Genomic DNA, 20,590 nt, shown 5'->3' with positions numbered 1-20,590 from the left:
TGCCCTTGGCACTGGATCCAGATGGGAGCCCGCTACCACGTGTGAGTAACTTGCCACCTGGACATCGGCTTGGGACTGCTTTCCTCACCTTGCTGGGCAGTGTGTCTCCCCGCCACCTCTCCTAAGGGAAGCTTAGTTTCTCCCAGTCCTTGTTTTTCACTTCCTTGGATGGCATTATCACTCTCACTGTACCGTGAGAGCTTCTCCAGATATTTTGTTGTCCTCAACAATCTTCCTCTTGGCCTCCATATCCAGTCTGTAGCGTTCCCAGGGTATTTGTCCTTTAGCCTTTATGTTTGCTCTTTTTCCTCTGCTGAAAGACTTTCTAATTTTTGTACGGATACCTAACTTCTAAGATGGCTGCGCCCTGTGTGTTTTCCTAATTATTCTTCGTGCGTAGGGATTTACTTTTCTCGCCAGCCCGCTGAGGCGGACTAGCCTACCCCATGTTTACCTTGTGTAAATTCAAGCTTCTGAAAATCAGTGCAGTTTGCCTCGTAGGATTTTAGGTGCGAGAAATGGGTATTTTCGGTAGGTTTTTACTGTTCCGAGCCTTACCTGGCTTTTCCGGCCAAAACGGCCACTTCGCCTTGTTTACGTCGATTACTGAAGGATGGCCGCCTGGAGGACCGGTGGCCAGATGAGCGCAGACATACTGACTCCAGGAAAAGCCGGAAGTCCAGGCTCTGCAGAAACGTCTCTGGCCCTCGTCAGCCGCCGTCGCTGGCGTGGAGTCCGGGCAGGGGCGCGGCGGGAGTATTCGCGGAAGTGCAGCCTGTGGGATGTTGCGGTGGGGTCCCTAGAAAATCAGGTGTGTGTATGTTTCGGTTTGTGGAGCGGGATGAGAGGACCGAGGTGTCTGTGGCTTCCCGGGTGGTTGGAGGCGCGGGGTCCGTTGGGGAGCGGAAGCAAGTGGGAGCCCGTGAGGGGCTGTCTGTGGGTGCGGTGGCTTTGGAGTCGGTGCTGAAGGATTGTGGGGGTCAGTGATTACAGGTGTGTGGAGATCCCGGTTTCCGCGTTCGTGGTCAGGGTTTGGTTTCTGTCTGTAGCGCCCGGTGACTGAAGACTAGGGAGGGGTGTGTTTTGTCAGTGAAAGTGCTTTCTGCTTCGGATTCGGGTTTTACCCTGCGGCTCAAAGACGAGCTGGGGCGCACGGTCAGCGATCCCTGGTGTGTCGGGATTATTCCGATGGTCGGAGAGGTCCAGGTGTGTTGGCTCCTGAGAGGTTTGTGAAGGCTGAGGCAGGTTGGTGGGTGGGTTGAGGTCCCAAGGTTTCTTTCCCTCCAGTCCAAGCCCCTAGTTTGCTTTTGAGTTTACACATCTTCTCTCGACCCCGCAGTTATGAGAGCTTTGTTGGAGAGAGAGGATTAAAGATTACGCAAGTGGTTTCTACTAAAGATGAGGGTTTTGCCCTTTCTGCAGATTTACTCTGGACGTGTTTGCACACCCACTTGGAAATGTTTCTTTAAAAAACTTCTGTTACAGTATATGCTGTCAGGAAGCAAATCTGTGCCATTTTGACTGGAATCAATCTCTCCATTCATCTAGGTAGGATTAAAGATGTTTATGTTTAAGTAATCTCTACACCCCTTATGGGGCTCAAACTCATAACATTGATAGCAAGAGTAGCATGCTTCACCGACTAAGCCAGCCAGGTGCCCCTAGATAGAATTTAAATACTTAAATATTCAGTTATTACCTTTGAAAGCAGATTATGATTCTCCATTTACCCATACATGTGGTTTCCTGTCCCTCCTGCCCATCGTGATCTTTAATTTTTTTGCCATTGTGAATGGTGTCTTTCAATTTTTTGTTCTCTTTTGATTACTATCTCTTAGAAGAGCAATTACATCAAAAGTACTTATTTTGTTTCTGCTTACTTCACTGAATTCTTAGTATTATGAGCTTCCCATTCCCTATCATTTTTATTAGAATGTTCAAACATAGTTTAAAGAGTTTTACATTTGAACACCTCTTATACCTAACACTTAGATTGTCATCATGATTTTGTTTCCTTCCTTCTATATCTATCCATATGTCACTTCTCAATCATTAATCTACCTTTTTACAATTTTTAACATGTATTTCAAAGTAAATAGCAGGCATTTATATATTTCTCCCTGAATGTTTCAGCAAGCATATAATTAGAGTTCTACCTGTAGCAACTACTAATCCTTCTGTCTCTATAGATTTGCCTGTCCTGGACATTTCATATAAACGATGCAAATGCAGTCATATGCTATGTGCACTTTTGTGATTGGTTTCTTTCATTTAATGTAAGAGGGTTATCCATGTGGTAACATGTATATGTACTTCATTCCTTTTTTATACCTGAATAATACCCCATTGTGTGGAGATAGCACATTTTGGTTGTCCTTTCATCAGCTGAAGAATATTTGGGTTGTTTTGGGTTGTTTCTGCATTTTGGCTGTTATAAATAATGCTCCTATAAACATTTGTTTACAAACTTTTTAAAAAAATTACAGTGTAATTAATCTAGTGTTATTTAATTTGTACAATATGGTAATTCAGCAGTTCCATATATTACTCAGTGATGATCAAGGTAAGTATACTCTTTTTTTTTTTTTTTTTGAAAAAAATTTTTTTAAAGATTTTATTTATTTATTTGACAGATCACAAGTAGGCAGAGAGGGAGGCAGAGAGAGAGGGGGAAACAGGCTCCCTGCTGAGCAGAGAACCTGATGCGGGGCTGGATCCCAGGACCCTGGGATCATGACCTGAGCTGAAGGCAGAGGCTTTAATCTACTGAGCCACCCAGGCGCCCCAAGGTAAGTATACTCTTAACCACCTTCATCTATTTCACTAGTGCCCCTCCTACCACCTCTCTGGTAGCCATCAGTTTGTTCTCAATAGTTAAGAGTCTTTTTTTTTTTGGTTTCTCTCTCTCTCTATTTATTTAAGTAATCTCTGCACCCAACGTGGGGCTTGAACTCATGACCCAAACATCAAGAGTTGCAAGTTTTTTCGACTGAGTCAGCCAGGTGCTCCTGTTTGCCTCTCTCTGTGTTTTTTTGTTCGTTTGTTTTGTTTCTTAAATTCCACAGATGAACGAAATCATATGGTATTTGTCTTTCTCTGACAGGCTTATTTCACTTAGCATTATACTCTGTAGACCCATCCATATTGTTGCAAATGGCAAGATTTCATTCTTGTTTTATGGCTGAATAATATTCCATTATATATGTTATATATCATATAATACTAATATATGCCATATATACCAATAATATTGCATTATGTATTATATATTACATATATAATCTATATATTAGTTATAATAAATGTGTTTTATACACACATGCACATACACGCACACACATATATAACACACCACATTTTCTTTATCCATTCATCTGTCAATGGACATTTAGTTTGCTTCTGTAATTTGGCTGTTGTAAATCATGCTGCAGTAAACCTGGGATGCACATAGCCCTTTGAATTAGTGTTTTCATATTCTTTGGGTAAGTACCCCGGAGTGTAATTGCTAGATCATAAGGTTCTATTTTTAGTCTTTTAAGGAATCTCCATAATGTTTTCCATGGTGGCTATACCAATTTGCATTCCTTCCATCATTGCATGAGGGTTCCTATTTTTCCACATTCCCGCCAATACTTGTTTCTTGTGTTTTTGATTTTTATTATCCTGACAGGTGTGACATGATTTCTCATTGGGTTTTGTGTATAAAGACTTTTGGGTGGACATGCTTTTAATTCTCCTGGATATAATCCTGGTATGAAATTGCTGAATTGCTGGGTCACATGGTAAATATGTTTAACTGTTGGAAGAACTACCAGATTATTCTCCAAAGTGGCTGCATCATTTTGGATTTCCATTAGCAGTTATGCGGGTTCCGTTTCTTCCAGATACTTACAAACACTGTTATTTCCTTTTTTTTTTTTTTTTTTAAGATTTTATTTATTTATTTGACAGAGATCACAAGTAGGCAGAGAGGCAGGCAGAGATAGAGAGGGGAAAGCAGTCTCCCTGCTGAGCAGAGAGCCTGATGTGGAACTCAATGATCTCAGGATCCTGAGATCATGACCTGAGCCAAAGGCAGAGGCTTAACCCACTGAGCCACCCAGGTGCCCCCCCCCCTTTTTTTAACTATATCCATCCTAGTGAGAGTGAGTGGTATCTTGGTTGTGTTTTTTTTTTTTTTTAAAGATTTTATTTGTCAGAGAGAGAGAGAGAGAGCGCGCGCAAGCACAGGCAGAGAGAGTGGCAGGCAGAGTCAGAGGGAGAAGCAGGCTCCCTGCGGAGCAAGGAGCCCAATGTGGGACTCAATCCCAAGACGCTGGGATCATGACCTGAGCCGAAGGCAGCTGCTTAACCAACTGAGCCACCCAGGTGCCCCCCCCCCTTTTTTTAACTATATCCATCCTAGTGAGAGTGAGTGGTATCTTGGTTGTGGTTTTGATTTGTATTTTTCTGAAGAATGATACTGAGCATCTTTTTCATGTGCTTATACTATGCATAAATTGAGATATATATATTTTTTTTTATACAAAATTGTTGCTTGCAAAACATATGCAAAAAAGCTTAAAAAGAGAGAGAGAGAGAGAGAGACCAAAGGCATCCTCCCTGCTAATTTCCTAAGACATTAAAAAAAAATCTAACTAACCTTCTTTATTTTTAGACATTTAACGTTCTTTATTTTTAAGACACAGGTCAGGCGTAGGCACGATTCACGGCTGCAGGAGAGCGAGCCCGCCCCGCTTCTCCCTCCCACAAGGTTTGGACTCTCCCTCGTTTTCTACTTAAGGCATTTTTTCCTCTTTTCGGACATTTGTTAGCATTTCTAATAGCTGCATAATATTTCACTGGATATGTGAATTTTTATTCATTCAATGAATTCTCTGTTAGCAGACCTAATAATACTTGTATATCAGTTTTGGATGCTTGTTCCATTATTCCCTTTGCAAAGATTCCTAGAAGTGGATTTCTTGGATTTTAGCAAGATCTCTATTGAAAGTATTCAATACAAACTGTTAAAACCTTTCCCCTAAAGTAGCCAGTCATGTAACACTGCTATAAGAAATGTGTGTTTTGGACTTACTTATTTAAGTAATTTCTACACCCAATGTGCAGCTTGAACTCATGACCCCAAGATCAAGAGTCACAAGTTCTCACTCAGCCCACCAGGGACCCCAAAATGAGATCAACTTTTAGATGAAATTCTATAATCAGCCATCTGACTATAAGGTTTGTACACCTTATATTGTTTGTGTGTGTGTGTGTGTGGCTTTTTTCTTTTTTAGATTTTATTTATTTGTTTATTTATTTATTTAGAGAGTGCACATGTGTTGGGGGACAGGCAGAGCAAGAGGGAGAGAGAATTTCAAGCAGATTGCATGCTAAGTGCAGAGCCAGACTTGAGGCTTGATCCCACAACCCTGAGGTCATGACCTGAGCTGAAATCGAGAGTCAGTCACTTAACCAACTGACCCACCCAGGTGCCTCCACCTTACATTGCTTTTCTGTCTTGTGTGAGGTTCAAATTAGAGGGATGGGCACATTGCATTAGCCCTTCAGGTAGGCCTCACGCAGGCTGGAACAAGTGAACACAATTCTTTGCAAATCCAGTTTGCTCTACTCATTCCAGGACCAGGAACCAGACTCCCCCACTGGGAAGGCTGGCTCCCGTCTCTAGGACGACTACCAAACTGAGGAGGCAGTGAAGTAGGGGCAAATAACAATGGCACAGAGCTTTCCTATCATTTTTAAGTTGCCTCTTTCTTTCTTTCTTTCTTTTTTTTTTTTTAAAGATTTTATTTATTTATTTGCCAGAGAGAGAGAGAGAGAGAGAGCATGCGAGAGCAAGAGCGAGCACAGGCAGGCCAAGTGGCAGCAGAGGCAGAGGGAGAAGCAGGCTCCCTGCTGAGCAAGGAGCTCTATGTGGGACTCGATCCCAGGACGCTGGGATCATGACCTGAGCCGAAGGCAGCTGCTTAACCAACTGAGCCACCCAGGCGTCCCAAGTTGCCTCTTTCTTGACTGGGTGATCACTCTGGGGCTATAAACCTGTGACTATTTTCAGAGTTAGGATAAAGGTGTTGTTTTATTCTTTATTCTGACACTTCTTCTTGTTGTTTCAGTGTTTCTGTGGAGGTACACGGCCTTGGAACTTCCCACTCTGCCATTTTCATTCAGTGGGATTTTCCTCCATGATGTACATAATAATGATTAATTTTGTTTTGTCTTTTTGGTCGTGGTACTTTTTTAAAGACATAAACTGACTGTGAATGCAACTTCAGTGATGACCTCTGATTCCCCTTCCCTTCCCTCCCCAGACATAATGGCTTTCTTGAACTTGTTCTTTGTAATGCACGTTTTTATACTTCACTCAATGTATATATAGTCAGAAAGAATAGTCTTGTTCATAGGCTTTAATTTTTTTTCTCTTGGTTTGCTTTTGTTTCGTTTCACATGATGATTAAAATGGTTTGTTGAATAATGCTTTGCTGAGCTTGTTTGTCTTCAAACTGAGGTGTGTACAAAAACTTTCGTACATGAGCACTCTCGATCTTAAAGGAATAGAGGTCCAAATCTTCACCTTTTGAGGTGTGGTTCTTCCAAAACTGACCTGTGTGAGAAGCCCCTCTGCTGTGGGGTATCTTGCATGCTGGTTCTCCTTTCTGGGCTCCTTTTCACAGACGCCACTTCCAGTCCATAGTAGAAGGTGCTCACAAAGTCACAGTCTGGTGTTTCATCGCCCCAGAGTGCAGTAGACTCTGGGATTCCAAACAAAGGGACAGATAGCCTTGAAACCCTGTGAGGGGAGGAGCAGCGATAACTTCTTGGTCCAGAGGAACTGTGTACTCAAAGTGAATTTACTTTTCAGCCCTTAGGTTCTACTGTAGGAGCAAGATCCAACAAGTAAAGCGAAGAGGTGGGCTCAGGACCTGCGTATGGTCATTTGTGGGGACACCACTGACCAGACACCAAAATTTCAGAAATTGAGGGGAATGAATTCAAGAAGAAACTGAACACACAAGTCCCCTTTACTGACTGTTTTCCAGTAACAGAAGAAAATGATTAAGGACCAGGTGACTTTGTTTTATTCCTTCCTTCATTCTGTCATTGATTTCTGGAGAACTTTCAAACTCAGTCGAATTACATGGAAAAGACTAAATTGGTAAAGTAGGACTTGCGTAGAAACAGACTGTACAGAAATAGATTTAGATTCCAACTTTCAATATCAAGGCAGATAGGATCAGGAATATATTCATAGGATCCACACTGAGGGACCAGTGTTAGAGCATCACAGGTGACTGGGCATCCTACAGGCTATGCTTGCTGTCAGCTTATGTCTGCTAGCTCTGGCGGCCATCACAATTAGAGAATCACGGTGATCACAGCATTTGCAATGACAGAGGAGAAAGCAGCCTGGTTCCACAAGGATGTCGCTATATATTTCGTGGCACTCAGTTGTTGGGACTTTTGTTTAATGGTGCTTCCTAGACGTTATATGGTAGACAGTGTCCTAAGCTTCAACTTTCTCCTAAGTGCAAAAGAAGGTTTCTGGAAGAGCTCTTCGAGGCTAGACCAGGAGAATTCAGTGGGCGCATTTCTTCCTGGGATCATAACAAGGTGACCCATGGACCCAGCCTTGTGGCTGTCAGGGTTAATCTAGAAATAAAACCTAGGTGACCTAAGAAAATGGGAGAGTTGCATGACTTTCAGAGGTCCTGTATTAACAGGTGACTAAGTTGGTGTTTGAGTTCAGTTACGGCTGTAAAGTGTTGAAGGTACTGTTGTCTGGCAAGGTTGTTGGGATCCAGAGGGTTTGCTTTTGAACTTGCCTTTATGTAAGATAGTATATGCTCCTTGCTCATGTTCAAAGCCAATTTATACTGTCTCCTCTTTTATTACCTTTTAAAATTTAATCCTGTAGAAGTCCCTGAACATATTTAAAGATTAAAAAAAATTCCAATGATTACAAAGTCCTATAGCAGAAGTAAAGTTCCTTTTTATCTGTATAGAGCTAATGGTTCAAATACATATATTGGAAATGTTTATAATTTAGCAGAATTTAATGGCTACTTATTACAGAAACTTGATTGCTACTGAATGATTAGAGAATATTTTGCTATATATAGGATTGGCTGTGGATGTATTTTTTCCTTCTATAACAATGTAGGGTTTTTTTTAAGATTTTATTTATTTATGTATTTGTCACAGAGAGAGAGAGCGCGCGCACAGGCAGGCAGAATGACAGACAGAGGCAGAGAGAGAAGCAGGCTCCCTGCCGAGCAAGATGCCAGATTCAGGACTCGATCCCAGGACCCTGGGATCATGACTTGAGCTGAAGGCATCGGCTTAACCGACTGAGCCATCCAGGCATCCCAAAAATGTAGTGTTTTTTTTTGTTTTGTTTTGTTTTTTTAAGATTTTATTCATTTATTTGACAGACAGAGATCACAAGTAGGCAGAGAGGCAGGCAGAGAGAGGAGTAAGCAGGCTCCCCGCTGAGCAGAGAGCCCGATGTGGGACTCGATCCCAGGACCCAGAGATCATGACCTGAGCTGAAGACAGAGGCTTTAACCCACTGAGCCACCCAGGTGTCCCCCAACAATGTAGTTTTTAAAAAAATCAAGACACCTGGGGCAGCTGGGATGGCTCAGTCTGTTAAGTGGCCAATGCTTGATTTTGGCTTAGGTCATGACCTTGGCCTCCTGGGACCAAGCCCTGTGTAGGGCTCCGCACTCAGCCTAGAGTCTCCTTGAGATTCTCTTCCTTTCCCTGTGCCCACACCCCCCCGCTTACATGCTTGCTCTCCCTCTAAAATAAATAGATAAACCTTTAACAAAGAATCAAAACACCTAAATGTATAGATGTAGCCTTGTGGTGAACACAAGCACAGCAACTTCCTTTATATTCCTTCCATTTCAGTAACTAGAGGAACACTCCCATGACACAGGACTGTGTTCTTACAGGTAACTCTGACACTGGAGGATGTGGCCGTAGACTTCACATGGGAGGAGTGGCAGCTCCTGGCCCCTGCCCAGAAGAACCTGTATCGGGACGTGATGTTGGAGAATTATAGGAACCTGGTGTCAGTAGGTGAGGACAGCTCCCCTGGGTCACTCAGAGGAATGCATCAGTGGTCTTTCCTCTTGCAGCTTCTGAGAGCTCTGGCATGTCTATGCTGCTCAGCAGGGTGAGTTCTCTGGCCCCAGATTCGAGGGTATAATGTGCCCATCCTGAGAGAAGACCTTTAACTTGGCCAACCTGCAAATTGAGTGACTCCTGAAATATGACTTTGTTCTGTGTTGGCAGACACCAGCCAGTTCACAGAGCCTACCTCTTCTTTCATTTCCCACGCACAGGGTATAAGGCCAGCAAGCCGGATGCACTCTCCAGATGGGAACAAGGGGCACTATGGACAACAGAAGATGAAATCCGCAGTCGAATCTGTCCAGGTGAGAGAAAACCAACAAGGAAGGTGGTGAGGAAGTCGTATTTAGTCACTCAGACCTGTCCCAGCTGCAAGGGTGTCTAAGGCCATATGAACAGAGCTCCAGGAACCTCCCTGAGAAGGGCTCTTTTTCTTTGAAGTGCTTAGAGCACTTACCACTTCTTGGGTTCAATCCCTGTTTGTTTCTTACAGGTCTCCATTAATTTTTTTTTTTTTTAAGATTTTATTTATTTATTTTTTTGACAGAGATCACAAGTAGGCAGAGAAAGAGAGGAGGAAGCAGGCTCCCCGCCGAGCAGAGAGCCCAACTCGGGGCTCAATCCCAGAACGCTGGGATCATGACCCGAGCTGCAGGCAGAGGCCCCAACCCACTAAGCCACCCAGGCGCCCCTCCATTAATTCTTTTTTTTAGAGATTTCATTTATTTGACAGAGAGAGACACAGCAAGAGAGGGAACACAAGCATAGGGAGTGGGAGAAGGAAAAGCAGGCTTCCCACTGAGCAGGGAGCCGGATTCAGGGCTCGATTCCAGGACCCTGGGATCGTGACTGGAGCCTAAGGCAGACGCTTAACGATGGAGCCACCTAGGCGCCCCTCCATTAATTTTCTCTCTAGATATCTTTTTAGAATTCCCAAATCTTACCACCCTTTATCTCCCAGGACTGTGTCACTACCTGTTCCTTCTGCTTCTCTTGCTACAGAAGTCTGTCTTCCACACCTCTCTCCAGAGGGAAATGTTTGCTTTGAGCATTGGCTGCTGGCTGCTGCACTTCCCTCCCCTTTGGACAATGTCAGCTTCCCTTCTTTTTTTTTAAAGATTTTATTTATTTATTTGACAGAGAGAGATCACAAGTAGGTAGAGAGGCAGGCAGAGAGAGAGGAAGAGAAGCAGGCTCCCCGCTGAGCAGAGAGCCCGACGCGGGACTCAATCCCAGGACCCCGAGACCATGACCCGAGCCGAAGGCAGCGGCCCAACACACCGAGCCACCCAGGCGCCCCGTCTTAACATTCACCTCCATTTTTGGGAGTTAGAATTTCAACAGTGTGACTTTGGCAAGCGGGGACATAAACATTCCGCAGTAGCTGCTGTTCTTTATGTCTTAAATGTCTGGCCATGCAGGAAAACCTCTCGTATCTTCTTTACCCTGACATCACGACCACATACACAGGACTTCTCACACCATGTGTTGGCAGTTTTCCTCACACCAAGTGGTTCTTTGTGACACCAGCCAGGTCTTCTACCATTTAACTCAATTTCGACATTATCTATCTGGAGGTAGCTTCAGAACCCACAAGTTAAGGGCTCTGTCACATGAGACTGCCCCCCACTCCTTCCTTCCTTCCACATTTTATATATATATATATATATATGTAAAACCGAGAGAGAGAGCACAAGCAGGGGGAGTGGCAGGCAGAGGGAGAGGGAGAAGCAGGCTCCCTGCTGAACAGGGAATCTGACTCAGGGCTTGATCCCAGGACCCTGGGATCATGTTCCAAGCCAAATGCAGGCGCTTAACAAACTGAGCCACCCAGGCACCCATATTTTTTATTTTTCTGGAAAGAATTATCACACTTATTGATTGAGGAAAAGGGTGTTCTTTTTTTGCCCCCCACTTTAGATATCAGTCACACTTAGTAGGTCCCCAGTTTCAAATTTGTCTCATGGCTATAAATCAGAGGTTTTCATGAACTCCTCTCCCTTAGATTTGCTTACTTGCAACAACAACTCAGAGAACTCAGGGAAATACTTGTTGTCTACCAGTTTATTAGAAAAGGATATGATAAAGGACATGGATGAACATCCAGAGGAAGAGATGCATAGGTGAGGTATGTGGGAAAGGGCAGGGAGCTTCCATCCCCTCTCCAGGCCCCTGTCTCCTAGCACTTCCATGTGTTCAGTAACCTGGAAGCTCCCCGAACCCCATACTCCTAGAATTTTCTGGAGGCTTCCTCACGTAGGCCAAATCAGTCATTAACTCTGTCTCCAACCCTCTCCCCTTTCTGGAGATTGGAGGGTGGGGCTGAATGTTCCAAGATTCTAATGATAGCTTGGTCTTTCTGCTGACCAGCCCCCATCCAGCAGCCCACCTAGAGTCATCTTATTAGAACAAAAGGCACTCCTTTTTTCTTTTTTAAATTTATTTATTTGATGGGCAGAGATCACAAGTAGGCAGAGAGGCAGGCAGAGAGACAGGGGGGAAGCAGGCTCCCCACTGAGTAGAAGCCCGATGCAGGGCTCAATCCCAGGACCCTGAGATCACGACCTAAGCCGAAGGCAGAGGCTCAACCCACTGAGCCAGCCAGGTGCCCCCAAAAGGCACTCTTATCACCCAGGAAATTCCAAGGGATTTATGAGCCCTGGGTCAAGAGCCAAGGTCAGAAACTAAACATGAGAACAAAAGTTGCTCTGAGTACTCTTATCACTTAGGAAATGGTATAAGTTGTAGGGGCTCTTTGTGGGAACTAGGGGTAGTGAAGTGTTGGACCCTTCCTTACCTTCTCAGCTCCCTTATGTAAAGTCTTGGCTATTCCTGTTGATTTCTTAAAATTTGTCATTCTTTGTTCCCAGCCTAGACCACATCATTAAACCCCATGCCTGCTTTGCTTTAATTTCCTTGTATAGTTATTCGTTCTGATCATTAGTTTAGTCCATCTTAAATGAGACTGCTGGATGCATTCTCTTGAATCTTTCCTTTTCCTTATGATAATCAGTAACATTAAGTCCCAACTAATCATATTACTGGTCTTTTTTTTTTTTTTTTTAAGATTTTATTCATTTATTTGAGAGAACATGAGTGGTGGGCGGGGGCAAAGGGAGAAGCAGACTTCCTGCTGAGCAGGAAGCCCAATGTGGAGTTCAATACCAGGGCCCTAGATTATGACCTGAGCCAAAGGCAAATGCTCAACCAACTGAGCCATCTTGGCGCCCTATTTACCAGGCTAATAGGAAGGAAATTTCTCTTATTTATTTATTTATTTATTTAAAAGATTTTATTTATTTATTTGACAGAGAGAGATCACAAGTAGACGGAGAGGCAGGCAGAGAGAGAAAGAGAGAGAGAGGGAAGGCCCCCTGCTGAGCACAGAGCCCAATGTGGGACTTGATCCCAGGACTCTGAGATCATGACCTGAGCCGAAGGCAGCGGCTTAACCCACTGAGCCACCCAGGCGCCCGGAAATTTCTCTTTGATCAGTAATTTCCATGATAGAGCTCTTGCTTATATAGAGTTGGCTTCCCTTTTCCTACGGTCAAGGTCAGCTATATTTGAAGGAGTCTCCTTAATGTGTTCCATACATGAGGCTCTTTCCTTGTTTCATTGTGTTAAATATTTTTGATTATTTTAATTGGGGTGTGTGTTTATGTGTGTGTGTGTAGCATGTTACACATGGGCCCCAACAGATGTGAACAATAGCAGCAGCAACAACAAAACTCTTTACAGAGATGAGTTTGTACGAGGAGAAACAAAACTAATCTAAATAAACGAATATGTCTTATGGTGAAAAGTGCCAGGAAGATCAGTGGGACAGCAGTGGGATAGTGTGTGAAGCCCAGGAGCTGCTATAGCACCTGGGAGTCTAGCTGGGGCCTCTCCGGCGAATGGGAGTAACTCTTTGGTAAGATGCCTTTGAGCAGCTGCATGAGGGATGTGAGTCCTTGGATGAACTGAGCTCCAAGTAGACCAAATGGTGAGTTCAAAAGCCCAAGGCTGGGGCACCTGGATGGCTCAGTTGGTTAAGCTTCTGTCTTCAGCTCAAGTCACAAAAGCCATTTGTGAAATAGTTTTATTGTATACCAAACTCATGGAAAGAATTATTCTTCTTTTCTTTCTTAGAGATCAAGAAAGATGATGGTCATCTACAGGGGCACTTGCAAAATCAAAGATGTCCAAAGAGAATGGAACAATGCCATGAACATAATGCATTCGGAAACATCATTCATCAGAGTAAAAGTAATTTTCCCTTAAGGCAAAATCATGATATCATTGGCTTAGATGAGAAAACACTGAAATCAAATGTAAGTTTAGTCAACCAGAACAGAGTCTATGAAGTAAAGAATCTCGTTGAGGTTAGTGGAGATACAAAATCCTTCTCCCATACAAAGCATGACCAGTATTGTACTGAAATTAAATTTCCTGAATGTGGGAATTCTATGAATAAAAATTCCCAATTCATCAAGCATCAAAGAACTGACAAGGTAGAGAAACCCCATGTATGCAGTGAATGTGGAAAAGGCTTCTTCAAGAGATCTCGGCTCATGGATCATCAGAGAGTTCACACGGGAGAGAAGCCTCATGGGTGCAGCATATGCGGAAAAGCCTTTTCCAGAAAGTCCAGACTCACCGAACATCAGAAAACTCATGTAGGTGAGACGCGGTATGAATGCTCTGAATGTGACAAAGCCTTCCCCAAGAAATCCCGGCTAATCATGCATCAGAAAACTCATACAGGAGAGAAACCCTATGTGTGCAGTGAGTGTGGAAAAGGCTTCGTCAAGAAGTCTCGGCTCATAAACCATCAGAGAGTTCACACAGGAGAGAAGCCTCACGGATGCAGTCTGTGTGACAAAGCATTCTCCAGAAAGTCCAGGCTCATTGAACACCAAAGAACTCACACGGGAGAAAAGCCTTATGAATGCACTGAGTGTGACAAAACATTCCGCTGGAAGTCACAGCTCAATGCCCATCAGAAGACTCATACAGGAGAGAAATCGTATATATGCAGTGATTGCGGAAAAGGCTTCATTCAGAAGGGCAATCTCATTGTGCATCAGCGAACGCATACTGGGGAGAAGCCTTATATATGCAGTGAATGTGGGAAAGGTTTCATTCAGAAGGGCAATCTCCTTATACATCAGCGAACTCACACTGGAGAGAAACCCTACGTGTGTACCGAATGTGGGAAAGGCTTTAGCCAGAAGACATGCCTCATATCACATCAGCGATTTCATACTGGAAAGACTCCCTTTGTGTGTACTGAGTGTGGAAAATCCTGTTCACACAAGTCTGGTCTCATTAACCACCAGAGAATTCACACGGGAGAGAAACCCTATACCTGCAGTGACTGTGGGAAGGCTTTTAGAGATAAGTCGTGCCTTAATCGACACCGGAGAACTCATACAGGAGAGAGGCCCTATGGATGTGCTGACTGTGGGAAGGCTTTCTCTCACCTGTCCTGCCTGGTTTACCATAAGGGAATGCTGCATGCAAGGGAGAAAGGTACACGTTCAGTCGCACTGGAGAATCCCTTCGCAGAGAGCCACAGCTCATCGCTTTCAAATGACAGCAGGCAGGAGAAGGACCCTGTTAACACAGTGTCCGTGCAAATGCCTACTGTAGCAGCTCAGACTTCCTTGCATCTTCGTGGACTCCTAACAGATGGGAACATGGCCACTGTGGGACATCCAGGTGCCAGATGCGCACCGTCAGCAGATAACAGAATTTACACAGAGAAACCTTTTGAATGCAGTGAATGCGGTAGTGCCCTCACTGATCAGTTGTGTCATATTTTATGTCACGAAAAGCACGCTGAAATAAAATGTGATACGATCAAGGTGGAAAACCCTTGACTAAAACCTCCTTGTTCATTTTGCGACCAATAAGTGTGTACAGTGACAAACAGTATAAAGACCAGGCATAGTGCAAAGACGTAGTATAAAGATCGGAAAAGCCTTTGTGGAAAGGTAGACCTTACCGGGGGCTTCATAGGTCCCGTATCATCAGCGAGCTCATAGCTGGTAGAAATAGAATGACGCTGGAAAAAGGCCTTCCCCAGAAGTAAGACCAGTAGGCGTCAGAGAGTTCACACAGGAGAACAACAGTTGGAAGAACCCTGAAGGCAGTGCATGTGGCCCGGTGGTCAGTGGAGCACTCTGCCTCATCCCTTGGCAGAGGAAATCATACAGAATATCTTCGGCAAAGTACCAGAAAACACATAAAGCAAATAAGCCCTGTGAAGATGAATATTTTAGAGATTTCTGCCACAAGTCTGACATCATTTTACTTCAGATAATGTACGTAGTGTATATTTTAGGACCGTATACCTTGAATCAAACTCCTCATTGGTACAATGGTCACTCTTCAAAGCAGGTGGTATATATTGCACATCAATGGTTAGAGCTCTAACAGTGCACCCCCTCCCTTTTGGGGGGACATGAATCTTTCATTTCTACCCACCATCATTATAGGGTTAGCTCTGGTGTTTCTCTGGTTCTGAATTTATTCAGTTTATTTTAGGCTACCAAAGTCCATCCTTCAGCCTTCAAAAGGAAAGTGAATACATTGGATTCAGTAGCGTACTGTCATGTGTTTGGATGTGTTTTACTTTGTAAATCTCACCCAAAGGAACAACTCTCCAGGACCCATGAATAACCTATCAGCCAGGTTCTTTTCCTAGACATCTGGTACACACACCGCTCAGAAAAAATGTTGATCAGCTGTTTCCTTTACCTAGTGATGTTCTAGAACCCACATATGATGTCAGTGAACTGAATAAAAGTCCCTGCTGACTTCAAGCTGGCATTTTTAAAAAAGATTTTATTTATTTAGCTGAGCACAAGCAGGGGAAGTAGAAGGCAGAAGGAAAGGGAGAAGCAGGGAGCCTGATGTGGGGCTTGATCCCAGTACCCTGGGATCATGACCTGAGCTGAAGGCAGATGCTTAACCAACTGAGCCACTCAGGTTCCCCTAACCTGGCTTTTTTTTTTTTTTTAAAGCTGGATTATATGTGTGTAGCAATTTGACCCTCCAACAAATGTAATCAAAGGATGTATATACCTACATTAGTTGAAAAGGACATACTCTAGAAGGTCCAGAGTATCCTGGTAACTTCTTGTTCAAGGGCACATTATTATTTGGAGAGGGAGCAGGAAAGGATTCACTTAGTTTTACACATGTAAAATGGGATATGGAAACTTTTTTAAAGGTTCGTATCTTAACTCTCCATTTGGATTATAAATGCCTATCTGGTTAGTTTAGACAGTCGTATATTCCCCAGCACATATAAAAATAGGAAAGAATTACATAGCTTTGAAAGGTGATTGAAGTGAATGCTTGACTTAAATGAATGACCTAACAGACTAATCAATCAAGGAGCTATGGGAAATAAAGGAGCTATGGGAATAAAACTTCAAAGATCAGTGCTATCCAAGAAACATTAAAAAAAAAAAAAAAGAATCCTGAATAGAGGCCTCTGGCAATATAGAAGGGGCAGACCAGTGAAGGAATAGGATCTGCAGAACAAGCCCAATTAATGGAAGAAAGAGATGTCACTTTAAATATTGAGGACATTGTGTTAGATGGGTGGAGGTGAGAATTCCGTCATGTCATGGAGAAGAGCCCTGACTCTGGTCCATGGTCTGCCACTGCCATGGCAACTCAAGAGTTGCCAACATCTCAGGGATCCCAGCTCCTCTGTGTTGTGATGAATGGAGACATGATGTGGCATCATCATCAGGGGAATGGGGCCCGTGTCATCTCTTCTGTACTCCGGGTTCTTTCTCTTGGTTCAATAAAGATCTATCCAGCTTAAAAACCATGAGTCCTGCTTACAAGGGAAAAAAGTGGAAATTTGGTGTGTTCCAAACTCTTGAGTCAATTACTCAATTCACTACTACAAATAACATTTTTTGAGCATCTGCTCTGTGCCAGGCACTGTTGTAGACATGGGATACTCTGGTGAACAAAACATGCAAACTAATGACCTCTAACAAGACAGATGCTCTTTAATCAGAAATGGATTCCTCTTCGACTTGGTCTCCAGGTCTTCTCCGCTCCTTGTCTTGTGGATCTACACATTGTATCATGGTGGTCAGCGTCCTCCTACTTAAATCTGCAGTCAGGTCCCTGAATGGGCTGCGTGGCCTACCCTGAACCTGACCAGGTGCTGAACTCACCTTTCCAAGGTTTGCTCCCAGGTAAATAAAACATTGTAGTGGGATAGAGTCTGTTATCCTCTTTAAGAAGGCCATCTCATCTTGCATCCTCTACTGCTCCACTCCCTCACCTTCATAAAAATTAGTTCTAACTAGCACTAAGCTCGCTGTTTGCCAAATGATAACCACATTGTTTTGTTAGAATTCCGAAATGTTCCATTTCCATCTTGGTGCATTTTAGGGAAATGCTCTTGTACATTTGAGGGCTCATCACTTTGTCCTTGGTCCGTGTACCATGTTCTCAACTGTTGCACATGGTGTGAGTGAGGTCAGGGTTCGGGGTCTGCTGGGCTCACTCTGCCTTGTCTGGCCTAGTGCGGGTGGGTATATTAGTCTGCTTGGGCTATCATAACAAAACACGGACTGGGTGTTTAAAACAGCGGACTTTTCTTGCTCACAGTTCTGGAGGCTAAAGTGTGAGATCAAGGTCCACAGGGCTGGTTCCTTCAGAAGTCTCCCCTTGCTTGTTGATGACCACTTTCAAGACACAGTCTTCCCTTTGTGTGTGTCTGTGTCCGAATTTCTTCTCATAAGGAGACCACTTACACTGGATTAGGGTCCGGCCTGTGTGACCTTATTTCCAATGAATTATCTCTTCAAAGACCCTGTCTCCAAATACAGTCACTTTCTGAGGTATTGGAGATTATTATTTGAACATAAGGATTGATGTGGACAGGGGAGGGATGCTGGCATTTGTCCATGAATGCCATTTCAAATTTGGAAATTCATATTGGGCTAATGATAGTGCTGGCAGCCATCAGTAAATGATAGTGCCTTTTCCAGGTTTGAGGATTAATACAGGGCCATATGTCAGTATCTGGTAAGGCCCCTATGTATCTGGTTGAGAGGCTGAAGCTTTGGAGTCCCAGGAACTCTGGGCTGTGGTATAGACCTGACAAATGCTACTTTCCCCTCAGTCCTTCAAAATCCCTCTTAAGGGATTTTGTTTTATATATATATAAAATATATATGTATATACACATTTATATATGTTATAAGTGTTATATATGTATATACACACATACATGCATCAGATACATACAAACACATGCATTTTATGGAAAAGCAGTTTGTCCCTGGGGGCAATGATAGACATAGGCACTATAGGTAACGGGAGAGATTTCACTGTTTTTTTTTTTTTAATTTTTTAAAAGATTTTTTTATTTGAGAGAGCATGTGAGTGGGGGGAGGGGCAGAGGGAAAGAGAATCCCAAGCTGCCGACTCCATGCCGAGCACAGAGCCCGACACAGGGCTTGATCTTAGAACTCTTGAGATCATAACCTGAGCCAAAATCAAGAGTTGGACGCTTAGCTGACTGAGCCACCCAGGCTCCCCAGATTCCATTGTATTGAAAGTGCTTTAGGCTGGAAAATGGAAGTGGAAGCTCTTCAGCTGTTCCTCATGTAGGACCATGGAGGTTCAAGTGAAAAGGAGAGTTGATTTTGGAGGGATGTACCTTGAATGTCTCTAAAAGTTGTATTTACTGATTTCTGCCCACAGTATCCCTGCCTTTGGTCTTTGAACCTTTTCCTCTGATGATGTTAGAGAGTCAGGAAGTTTCTGGGCCTTGAACCAAATTGCCTTGCTATCTGAGATGCAGGCTGGGTGATAAGGGCCCCTGAGAAAATCTGTAGAAAGTGGTTAAGGTTAGGCTGGTTCCTGAGCGAGATCTTTGATTCCAAAGGCTTAGTTTGACATAATAAGAAATACATATTTGGTCTCTGCTCCTAGTTCCTGACTCAGAGCTGCTAAAACCCTTTTAATTTCCTGAGTTATAGGGGTAATAGGAGTATCTTACACAGAACTGTTAAATCCCTTGGAACTTCTGGTGATAGAGGTATCTTTAGTTCTAATAAAGTGACTCTTGGTGGGCTCCTGGATGTCTGCTGGATCGGGACTATTTACCCTTAACTAGAAGCTTGGAACTTTAAGGGAAGTTCCTAAAGATTAGGCCCAGAGATTAGGTTAATAGTCATTCCTTCCTTCATTCCTTCATTCCTTCCTTCTTTTCTTTTCCTTTCTTACTTTCTTTTATTTCTTCCTGTCTATCTATCTATCAATCATTTGAAACTTTTATCTTTAAAATGCATACATGATTCAAGTAGGTAGTTTTCTTTAAAAAGTAAAATATGTATATATATTTAAATGGTTAATATCTATGCGTATATTATATATATATTTAGCAAACAAGTTCCTTTTTATGTTGGGGGTCCCCAAGACCATCTTTAGGTTTGATAATTTGCTAAGAAGACTCAGAACTCAGAACACTTGTTATACTCAAGGTTACATTTATTATAGAAAGGCTAGAGATTAAGACAGCAAAGGAAAAGGCACAGTGTGATTTTGGGGTGGGGCTGTGTATCAAGGAGTGTCTGGGTCTGTGGAGAAGCAGGAGACTGAAGTCAGCCATGTGTGTGTCCTGCCCAGTTGACATGATTGATCCCTGATAGAGAGTGGAGATAAGGCTCAGGTGAGCTTTCTCTGTTGGCAGTTCCCCCTGCCTATGGTCACAAGTTTGTGCCAAGGAAGTGACACTGCCCATAACTCCATTGTGGGAGGACAGCTGGAAGCTCCTTGTTTGGAACTTTTCTGTACTCTGCCTTTTGTGCCACTTTTCTTGGCTGATGTTAATCTGTATCGTTTAACTATCATAAACGGTAACTGAGTATAACAGTTTTCAGTGAGTTCTCAGCAAACTATCATGCCCTTAGAGAATATTCTCCCTAGTTTCCCTAGCTCCATGCTACAATTTGGGTAATTTCTAATCCATTAACTGCCCCTTCAATGCCTCTCATATGCTTTTAAAATATGTGTGTTTCCATTTTCAGAAATACTCTTCCTCAAATCTGCCCACTTGTCTCTTTATAGTTCCTGTTCTTTAACTAGTTCTTTAACTGTGTCGTCTTTAAAGAGGAAGATGAAGGGTCGGGGGAGGAAAAGAGGGAGATGGAGCAGAGAGCCCAGAAAGGGGCCAATCTCAGGACCTGAGATCATGACCTGAGCCGAAATCAAGAGTTGGGCATTCAACCAACTGAGACACCCAGATGCCCCTACAAAGTGTTTTTTTTCTAAACTGCTTATATTAATGCAGCATATATGGTGAAAATAACAGAATAACTTCCTTTACATAACCTCTGTATCAGTAAAAGGGAGGTGTGCCTGGCTGGTTCAGTATATAGAGTATGCGACCCTTGATCTCAAGGTTGTGAGTTCAAGGCCT

The 20,590-nt window shown here is 43.3% G+C and overlaps 1 protein-coding gene across 2 annotated transcripts; it reads left to right on the top strand.

Annotated features, from left to right (window-relative positions):
* The first annotated feature begins 667 nt into the window (after positions 1 to 667).
* Positions 668 to 15,011, top strand: ZNF613 (zinc finger protein 613). 2 transcript variants are annotated; one of them, XM_059150664.1, is made up of 8 exons: positions 668 to 811; positions 2,634 to 2,789; positions 4,683 to 4,753; positions 5,110 to 5,223; positions 6,863 to 7,067; positions 8,958 to 9,084; positions 9,351 to 9,443; positions 13,273 to 15,011. In XM_059150664.1, the coding sequence occupies exons 5-8, from the start codon at positions 7,053 to 7,055 to the stop codon at positions 15,003 to 15,005; spliced, it is 1,968 nt and encodes a 655-aa protein (XP_059006647.1). In that variant the 5' UTR covers positions 668 to 811; positions 2,634 to 2,789; positions 4,683 to 4,753; positions 5,110 to 5,223; positions 6,863 to 7,052; the 3' UTR covers positions 15,006 to 15,011. The 2 variants fall into 2 exon arrangements, with proteins under 2 accessions (XP_059006647.1, XP_059006648.1); XM_059150665.1 differs by lacking the exon at positions 668 to 811 and adding an exon at positions 861 to 1,206.
* Positions 15,012 to 20,590: the final 5,579 nt, after the last annotated feature.

The sequence above is a fragment of the Mustela lutreola genome, chromosome 16 (genome assembly GCF_030435805.1).
Source record: "Mustela lutreola isolate mMusLut2 chromosome 16, mMusLut2.pri, whole genome shotgun sequence".
NCBI lineage: Eukaryota > Metazoa > Chordata > Mammalia > Carnivora > Mustelidae > Mustela > Mustela lutreola.
This window is presented reverse-complemented; position numbering and strand designations above follow the sequence as displayed.